The sequence below is a fragment of the Salmo trutta genome, chromosome 14 (genome assembly GCF_901001165.1).
Source record: "Salmo trutta chromosome 14, fSalTru1.1, whole genome shotgun sequence".
Lineage (NCBI taxonomy): Eukaryota > Metazoa > Chordata > Actinopteri > Salmoniformes > Salmonidae > Salmo > Salmo trutta.
This window is the reverse complement of record NC_042970.1, coordinates 82,960,155-82,970,154: the sequence shown is the minus strand read 5'-3', so window position 1 is coordinate 82,970,154 and position 10,000 is coordinate 82,960,155. Positions and strand designations below refer to the sequence as shown.

General features: G+C 46.3%; 1 protein-coding gene across 1 annotated transcript in view; it reads right to left on the bottom strand.

Moving 5' to 3' along the window:
- The window catches only part of LOC115147680 (lysosomal alpha-glucosidase), a 33,375-nt gene that overhangs the window by 16,299 nt on the left and 7,076 nt on the right, over nt 1–10,000 (bottom strand). Inside the window, exons 6-9 of the mRNA XM_029689981.1 lie at nt 6,447–6,549; nt 2,628–2,747; nt 2,424–2,542; nt 1,316–1,447 (exon numbers count right to left, since the gene is read on the bottom strand). Of these exons, the coding sequence (XP_029545841.1) occupies nt 1,316–1,447; nt 2,424–2,542; nt 2,628–2,747; nt 6,447–6,549 (474 nt within the window). The remainder of the gene's footprint in view (nt 1–1,315; nt 1,448–2,423; nt 2,543–2,627; nt 2,748–6,446; nt 6,550–10,000) is intronic.

The window sequence follows — 10,000 nt, the reverse complement described above, 5'->3', positions numbered from 1 at the left end:
GTCCTGTAGAGAGAGGAGAGGGTTAATACTGGACACTACTGATACCTGGGTCCTGTAGGGGGAGGAGAGGGTTAACACTGGACACTACTGATACCTGGGTCCTGTAGAGGGAGGAGAGGGTTAATACTGGACACTACTGATACCTGGGTCCTGTAGAGGGAGGAGAGGGTTAACACTGGACACTACTGATACCTGGGTCCTGTAGAGGGAGGAGAGGGTTAACACTGGACACTACTGATACCTGGGTCCTGTAGAGGGAGGAGAGGGTTAATACTGGACACTACTGATACCTGGGTCCTGTAGAGGGAGGAGAGGGTTAATACTGGACACTACTGATACCTGGGTCCTGTAGGGGGAGGAGAGGGTTTCAGCTGGGGGCTGGAACAAATTTACAAATCATTTGTAGACTGCAAATTGACCGCAAGAAGCCCAAACAGATATAATATGACTAAAACAAATATTTCAAACCTTGTCTGTTTATGTGTAGAAATACTTGGGAATAGATTTCTTCAATTAAAATGACACACACCCCTGGGTCATACAGGGTTAATACCCCCCCCCCTGGGTCCTACAGGGTTAATAACCCCCCCCGCTGGGTCATACAGGGTTAATACCCCCCCCGCTGGGTCATACAGGGTTAATACCCCCCCCCGGTCATACAGGGTTAATACCCCCCCCCGGGTCCTACAGGGTTAATACCCCCCCGGTCCTACAGGGTTAATACCCCCCCCCGGTCCTACAGGGTTAATACCCCCCCCCGGTCCTAATACCCCCCCCGGTCCTACAGGGTTAATACCCCCCCCAGTCCTACAGGGTTAATACTACCCCCCACCCTACAGGGTTAATACCCCCCCCCCCCCCCGGGTCCTACAGGGTTAATACCCCCCCCCCGGGTCCTACAAGGTTAATACCCACCCCTGGGTCCTAGAGGGGGGAGGAGAGGGTTAATACCCACCCCTGGGTCCTAGAGGGGGGGAGGAGAGGGTTAATACCCACCCCTGGGTCCTAGAGGGGGGGGAGAGGGTTAATACCCACCCCTGGGTCCTAGAGGGGGGAGGAGAGGGTTAATACCCACCCCTGGGTCCTAGAGGGGGGAGGAGAGGGTTAATACCCACCCCTGGGTCCTAGAGGGGGGAGGAGAGGGTTAATACCCACCCCTGGGTCCTAGAGGGGGGGAGGAGAGGGTTAATACCCACCCCTGGGTCCTAGAGGGGGGGAGGAGAGGGTTAATACCCACCCCTGGGTCCTAGAGGGGGGAGGAGAGGGTTAATACCCACCCCTGGGTCCTAGAGGGGGGAGGAGAGGGTTAACGTACCAGCATCATGACATAGCGCTGTCCGTGGCTGTGCAGGTCTTTCACCATGTCAGGCAGGGTCGAGAAGGTCGCGGGGTCAAAGGTGAAGTCTAGAGAACGGTCCATGTAGTCTATATCATTCCACTGCACATCCTGCAACACACACACACACACAGTTATTCCACTGCACATCCTGCAACACACACACACACACACACACAGTTATTCCACTGCACATCCTGCAACACACACACACACACACACACACACACAGTCATTCCACTGCACATCCTGCAACACACACACACACAGTTATTCAACTGCACATCCTGCAACACACACACACACACACACACACACACACACACAGTCATTCCACTGCACATCCTGGAACACACACACACAGTCATTCCACTGCACATCCTGGAACACACACACACACACACACACACACACACACACACACACACACAGTTATTCCACTGCACATCCTGCAACACACACACACACACACAGTCATTCCACTGCACATCCTGCAACACACACACACACACACACACAGTTATTCAACTGCACATCCTGCAACACACACACACACACACACACACACACACAGTCATTCCACTGCACATCCTGGAACACACACACACAGTCATTCCACTGCACATCCTGGAACACACACACACACACACACACACACACACACACACACACACACACACACACACACACACACACAGTCATTCCACTGCACATCCTGGAACACACACACACACACACACACACACAGTCATTCCACTGCACATCCTGCAACACACACACACACAGTTATTCCACTGCACATCCTGCAACACACACACACACACACACAGTTATTCCACTGCACATCCTGCAACACACACACACACACACACACAGTTATTCCACTGCACATCCTGCAACACACACACACACACACACACACAGTTATTCCACTGCACATCCTGCAACACACACACACACAGTCATTCCACTGCACATCCTGCAACACACACACAATGTTATTTCCCTGCCTGTCAAGGAAGACAGTCCCTGTTACATGCAGAAGAGAACCGTGAACACACACACTGAGTGAGTCAGCGGAACGTACCTGAGGTATTCCATAATTCCTCATGTTCTTGACGACGTCCCAGGTGGCATTGCTACTTCCGTAACCCCAGCGACAGAGATGGTACCCCAACGCCCAGTAGACTGGCATGGTGGGGTAACCTGAGAGAGATGACGGTGAGAGTCAGACAGTGATGACGTCAAGGATATGAGGAAGAAAAGGGTCCTTGTCTTTCTGTAGACTGACCTACGACCTCCAAATACTGTCCAATCACAGAGGCCGGATCGGGACCCAGAAAGACGTAGAAGTCCAGGATCCCACCAATGGTACGCCAGGTGATGGCAGGGCCCGGCTGGAGGGCCACGTCTGCAGAACCAACATTCACAAAGCATTCATAAACACGCCATAAAGACGACATAACATCCCTCAAACATCAACGTAGATTCAAGATATTGAAAATAATAGGGGAAGCAATGGAATAGGCCACTTCTTGACTCATCGTGTCCCAAGTAAACAGGAGCTAGAGTAAAGGTAGTAATGGTAGAAATGGGACGTGGCCACTGACCCATTGTATTCCAAGTAAACAGGAGCTAGAGTAAAGGTAGTAATGGTAGAAATGGGACGTGGCCACTGACCCATTGTATTCCAAGTAAACAGGAGCTAGAGTAAAGGTAGTAATGGTAGAAATGGGACGTGGCCACTGACCCATTGTATTCCAAGTAAACAGGAGCTAGAGTAAAGGTAGTAATGGTAGAAATGGGACGTGGCCACTGACCCATTGTATTCCAAGTAAACAGGAGCTAGAGTAAAGGTAGTAATGGTAGAAATGGGACGTGGCCACTGACCCATCGTATTCCAAGTAAACAGGAGCTAGATTAAAGGTAGTAATGGTAGAAATGGGACGTGGCCACTGACCCATTGTATTCCAAGTAAACAGGAGCTAGAGTAAAGGTAGTAATGGTAGAAATGGGACGTGGCCACTGACCCATTGTATTCCAAGTAAACAGGAGCTAGAGTAAAGGTAGTAATGGTAGAAATGGGACGTGGCCACTGACCCATTGTATTCCAAGTAAACAGGAGCTAGAGTAAAGGTAGTAATGGTAGAAATGGGATGTGGCCACTGACCCATTGTATTCCAAGTAAACAGGAGCTAGAGTAAAGGTAGTAATGGTAGAAATGGGACGTGGCCACTGACCCATTGTATTCCAAGTAAACAGGAGCTAGAGTAAAGGTAGTAATGGTAGAAATGGGACGTGGCCACTGACCCATTGTATTCCAAGTAAACAGGAGCTAGAGTAAAGGTAGTAATGGTAGAAATGGGACGTGGCCACTGACCCATTGTATTCCAAGTAAACAGGAGCTAGAGTAAAGGTAGTAATGGTAGAAATGGGACGTGGCCACTGACCCATTGTATTCCAAGTAAACAGGAGCTAGAGTAAAGGTAGTAATGGTAGAAATGGGACGTGGCCACTGACCCATTGTATTCCAAGTAAACAGGAGCTAGAGTAAAGGTAGTAATGGTAGAAATGGGACGTGGCCACTGACCCATTGTATTCCAAGTAAACTGGAGCTAGAGTAAAGGTAGTAATGGTAGAAATGGGACGTGGCCACTGACCCATTGTATTCCAAGTAAACAGGAGCTAGAGTAAAGGTAGTAATGGTAGAAATGGGACGTGGCCACTGACCCATTGTATCCCAAGTAAACAGGAGCTAGAGTAAAGGTAGTAATGGTAGAAATGGGACGTGGCCACTGACCCATTGTATTCCAAGTAAACAGGAGCTAGAGTAAAGGTAGTAATGGTAGAAATGGGACGTGGCCACTGACCCATTGTATTCCAAGTAAACAGGAGCTAGATTAAAGGTAGTAATGGTAGAAATGGGACGTGGCCACTGACCCATTGTATTCCAAGTAAACAGGAGCTAGAGTAAAGGTAGTAATGGTAGAAATGGGACGTGGCCACTGACCCATTGTATCCCAAGTAAACAGGAGCTAGAGTAAAGGTAGTAATGGTAGAAATGGGACGTGGCCACTGACCCATTGTATTCCAAGTAAACAGGAGCTAGAGTAAAGGTAGTAATGGTAGAAATGGGACGTGGCCACTGACCCATTGTATTCCAAGTAAACAGGAGCTAGATTAAAGGTAGTAATGGTAGAAATGGGACGTGGCCACTGACCCATCGTGTCCCAAGTAAACAGGAGCTAGAGTAAAGGTAGTAATGGTAGAAATGGGACGTGGCCACTGACCCATTGTATTCCAAGTAAACAGGAGCTAGAGTAAAGGTAGTAATGGTAGAAATGGGACGTGGCCACTGACCCATTGTATTCCAAGTAAACAGGAGCTAGAGTAAAGGTAGTAATGGTAGAAATGGGACGTGGCCACTGACCCATTGTATTCCAAGTAAACAGGAGCTAGAGTAAAGGTAGTAATGGTAGAAATGGGACGTGGCCACTGACCCATTGTATTCCAAGTAAACAGGAGCTAGATTAAAGGTAGTAATGGTAGAAATGGGATGTGGCCACTGACCCATTGTATTCCAAGTAAACAGGAGCTAGATTAAAGGTAGTAATGGTAGAAATGGGACGTGGCCACTGACCCATTGTATTCCAAGTAAACAGGAGCTAGAGTAAAGGTAGTAATGGTAGAAATGGGACGTGGCCACTGACCCATTGTATTCCAAGTAAACAGGAGCTAGAGTAAAGGTAGTAATGGTAGAAATGGGACGTGGCCACTGACCCATTGTATTCCAAGTAAACAGGAGCTAGATTAAAGGTAGTAATGGTAGAAATGGGACGTGGCCACTGACCCATTGTATTCCAAGTAAACAGGAGCTAGAGTAAAGGTAGTAATGGTAGAAATGGGACGTGGCCACTGACCCATTGTATTCCAAGTAAACAGGAGCTAGAGTAAAGGTAGTAATGGTAGAAATGGGACGTGGCCACTGACCCATTGTATTCCAAGTAAACAGGAGCTAGATTAAAGGTAGTAATGGTAGAAATGGGACGTGGCCACTGACCCATTGTATTCCAAGTAAACAGGAGCTAGAGTAAAGGTAGTAATGGTAGAAATGGGACGTGGCCACTGACCCATTGTATTCCAAGTAAACAGGAGCTAGAGTAAAGGTAGTAATGGTAGAAATGGGACGTGGCCACTGACCCATTGTATTCCAAGTAAACAGGAGCTAGATTAAAGGTAGTAATGGTAGAAATGGGACGTGGCCACTGACCCATCGTATTCCAAGTAAACAGGAGCTAGATTAAAGGTAGTAATGGTAGAAATGGGACGTGGCCACTGACCCATTGTATTCCAAGTAAACAGGAGCTAGAGTAAAGGTAGTAATGGTAGAAATGGGACGTGGCCACTGACCCATTGTATTCCAAGTAAACAGGAGCTAGAGTAAAGGTAGTAATGGTAGAAATGGGACGTGGCCACTGACCCATTGTATTCCAAGTAAACAGGAGCTAGAGTAAAGGTAGTAATGGTAGTAATGGGACGTGGCCACTGACCCATTGTATTCCAAGTAAACAGGAGCTAGAGTAAAGGTAGTAATGGTAGAAATGGGACGTGGCCACTGACCCATTGTATTCCAAGTAAACAGGAGCTAGATTAAAGGTAGTAATGGTAGAAATGGGACGTGGCCACTGACCCATTGTATTCCAAGTAAACAGGAGCTAGATTAAAGGTAGTAATGGTAGAAATGGGACGTGGCCACTGACCCATTGTATTCCAAGTAAACAGGAGCTAGATTAAAGGTAGTAATGGTAGTAATGGGACGTGGCCACTGACCCATTGTATTCCAAGTAAACAGGAGCTAGATTAAAGGTAGTAATGGTAGAAATGGGACGTGGCCACTGACCCATTGTATTCCAAGTAAACAGGAGCTAGATTAAAGGTAGTAATGGTAGAAATGGGACGTGGCCACTGACCCATTGTATTCCAAGTAAACAGGAGCTAGATTAAAGGTAGTAATGGTAGAAATGGGACGTGGCCACTGACCCATTGTATTCCAAGTAAACAGGAGCTAGAGTAAAGGTAGTAATGGTAGTAATGGGACGTGGCCACTGACCCATAGCGTTGCTGTTGAGCAGGAAGAATCCATGTGCTGTCCCCGTCCCTCCCTCCTCCATGGCCAGGTAGAAGGGATGAGCCCCGTACAGGTTAGTCAGCTCCTACAGACACAGGATATAGAATAGAGCCATGGTCAGGTAGAAGGGATGAGGTCCTACAGACACAGGATATAGAATAGAGCCATGGTCAGGTAGAAAGGATGAGGTCCTACAGACAGGATATAGAATAGAGTCATGGTCATGTAGAAGGGATGAGGTCCTACAGACACAGGATATAGAATAGAGCCATGGTCAGGTAGAAGGGATGAGGTCCTACAGACACAGGATATAGAATAGAGTCATGGTCAGGTAGAAGGGATGAGGTCCTACAGACAGGATATAGAATAGAGTCATGGTCAGGTAGAAGGGATGAGGTCCGTAGAGACACAGGATATAGAATAGAGTCATGGTCAGGTAGAAGGGATGAGGTCCTACAGACACAGGATATAGAATAGAGTCATGGTCAGGTAGAAAGGATGAGGTCCTACAGACACAGGATATAGAATAGAGCCATGGTCAGGTAGAAGGGATGAGGTCCTACAGACAGGATATAGAATAGAGCCATGGTCAGGTAGAAGGGATGAGGTCCTACAGACACAGGATATAGAATAGAGCCATGGTCAGGTAGAAGGGATGAGGTCCTACAGACACAGGATATAGAATAGAGTCATGGTCAGGTAGAAGGGATGAGGTCCGTACAGACACAGGATATAGAATAGAGTCATGGTCAGGTAGAAGGGATGAGGTCCGTACAGACACAGGATATAGAATAGAGTCATGGTCATGTAGAAGGGATGAGGTCCTACAGACACAGGATATAGAATAGAGCCATGGTCAGGTAGAAGGGATGAGGTCCTACAGACAGGATATAGAATAGAGTCATGGTCAGGTAGAAGGGATGAGGTCCTACAGACACAGGATATAGAATAGAGCCATGGTCAGGTAGAAGGGATGAGGTCCTACAGACACAGGATATAGAATAGAGTCATGGTCATGTAGAAGGGATGAGGTCCTACAGACACAGGATATAGAATAGAGCCATGGTCAGGTAGAAGGGATGAGGTCCTTCAGACACAGGATATAGAATAGAGTCATGGTCAGGTAGAAGGGATGAGGTCCTACAGACACAGGATATAGAATAGAGTCATGGTCAGGTAGAAAGGATGAGGTCCTACAGACAGGATATAGAATAGAGCCATGGTCAGGTAGAAGGGATGAGGTCCTACAGACAGGATATAGAATAGAGCCATGGTCAGGTAGAAGGGATGAGGTCCTACAGACACAGGATATAGAATAGAGTCATGGTCAGGTAGAAGGGATGAGGTCCTACAGACACAGGATATAGAATAGAGTCATGGTCAGGTAGAAGGGATGAGGTCCGTACAGACACAGGATATAGAATAGAGTCATGGTCAGGTAGAAGGGATGAGGTCCTACAGACACAGGATATAGAATAGAGTCATGGTCAGGTAGAAGGGATGAGGTCCTACAGACACAGGATATAGAATAGAGTCATGGTCAGGTAGAAGGGATGAGGTCCTACAGACACAGGATATAGAATAGAGTCATGGTCAGGTAGAAGGGATGAGGTCCTACAGAGAGGATATAGAATAGAGTCATGGTCAGGTAGAAGGGATGAGGTCCTACAGACACAGGATATAGAATAGAGTCATGGTCAGGTAGAAGGGATGAGGTCCTACAGAGAGGATATAGAATAGAGTCATGGTCAGGTAGAAGGGATGAGGTCCTACAGACAGGATATAGAATAGAGTCATGGTCAGGTAGAAGGGATGAGGTCCTACAGACACAGGATATAGAATAGAGTCATGGTCAGGTAGAAGGGATGAGGTCCTACAGACAGGATATAGAATAGAGTCATGGTCAGGTAGAAGGGATGAGGTCCTACAGACAGGATATAGAATAGAATACAGGGAAAAAAAATGTAATGACGGTATTTTATGTGTTTTAATAATAAAAGTTATAAATGTTCTTTACTGTGACCGTGGGGAGACAACACATACGTTCTAAGTTGTAAATGGTCTTTATGAGTAGTATTGTGACCCTGGGGAGACAACACATACGTTTTAAGTGATTTCAATGGGTCTTTCTCCATTCTGATTGGTTTATACTGTTCAATTCAACTTCAACCCCCCAAAAAAGTCATACATTTCTGCATTTGAGATCATTTCCACGATATGCACAAGTAATCTGGGCCTTATTTTAAACCAAATGTTGCAATTTGACTTGCAATTTAGAGCAAAACATTTGGTTAACTGTTGGAATCATGGAAATAGAATGTCTATTCTAATTATATAGTTAGAATATAATAGTGGGCACTTTGAATACAGTGTTTGACAACAAATGAAAACTCCAGGGAGGAGTTATTGTGACAGGGTAGGCACTAAAAGTGTTGATTGGTGTTTCCTAGGGGACCCTATAATAAAAAAAAAATATTTATTTAACTAGACAAGTCAGTTAAGAACAAATTCTTATTTTCAATGACGGCCTAGGTAAACAGTGGGTTAACTGCCGAAGGCACACCGAAGGCCCTCTGTAGGTTCTCACACACACTGAAGACCCTCTGTAGGTTCTCACACACACCGAAGGCCCTCTGTAGGTTCTCACACACACTGAAGACCTATGGGTTCACACACTGAAGGTCCACCACTGTGTAAACATGTCTAAAATAGATATAAAGGCTGTTTAGACACTGTATTAATGTTTCCAGAAAGGAGTGTATATATTTGGCCTAGAGAAGAGGTTTTATGTGCTGATTGAATGGAAGCCGATAATGAGCTTTTTATTCCTCTGGTCTCAGTAAGATATTACCAGTCCTCACTGTCAGAGAGTCTAGACCAGTACATATGTATCAGACACCAAGACATGACTGAGTCTAGACCCAGTACATATGTATCAGACACCAAGACATGACCGAGTCTAGACCCAGTACATATGTATCAGACACCAAGACATGACCGAGTCTAGACCCAGTACATATGTATCAGACACCAAGACATGACCGAGTCTAGACCCAGTACATATGTATCAGACACCAAGACATGACCGAGTCTAGACCCAGTACATATGTATCAGACACCAAGACATGACCGAGTCTAGACCCAGTACATATGTATCAGACACCAAGACATGACCGAGTCTAGACCCAGTACATATGTATCAGACACCAAGACATGACCGAGTCTAGACCAGTACATATGTATCAGACACCAAGACATGACCGAGTCTAAACCAGTACATATGTATCAGACACCAAGACATGACCGAGTCTAGACCCAGTACATATGTATCAGACACCAAGACATGACCGAGTCTAGACCCAGTACATATGTATCAGACACCAAGACATGACCGAGTCTAAACCAGTACATATGTATCAGACACCAAGACATGACCGAGTCTAAACCAGTACATATGTATCAGACACCAACACATGACCGAGTCTAGACCCAGTACATATGTATCAGACACCAAGACATGACCGAGTCTAGACCCA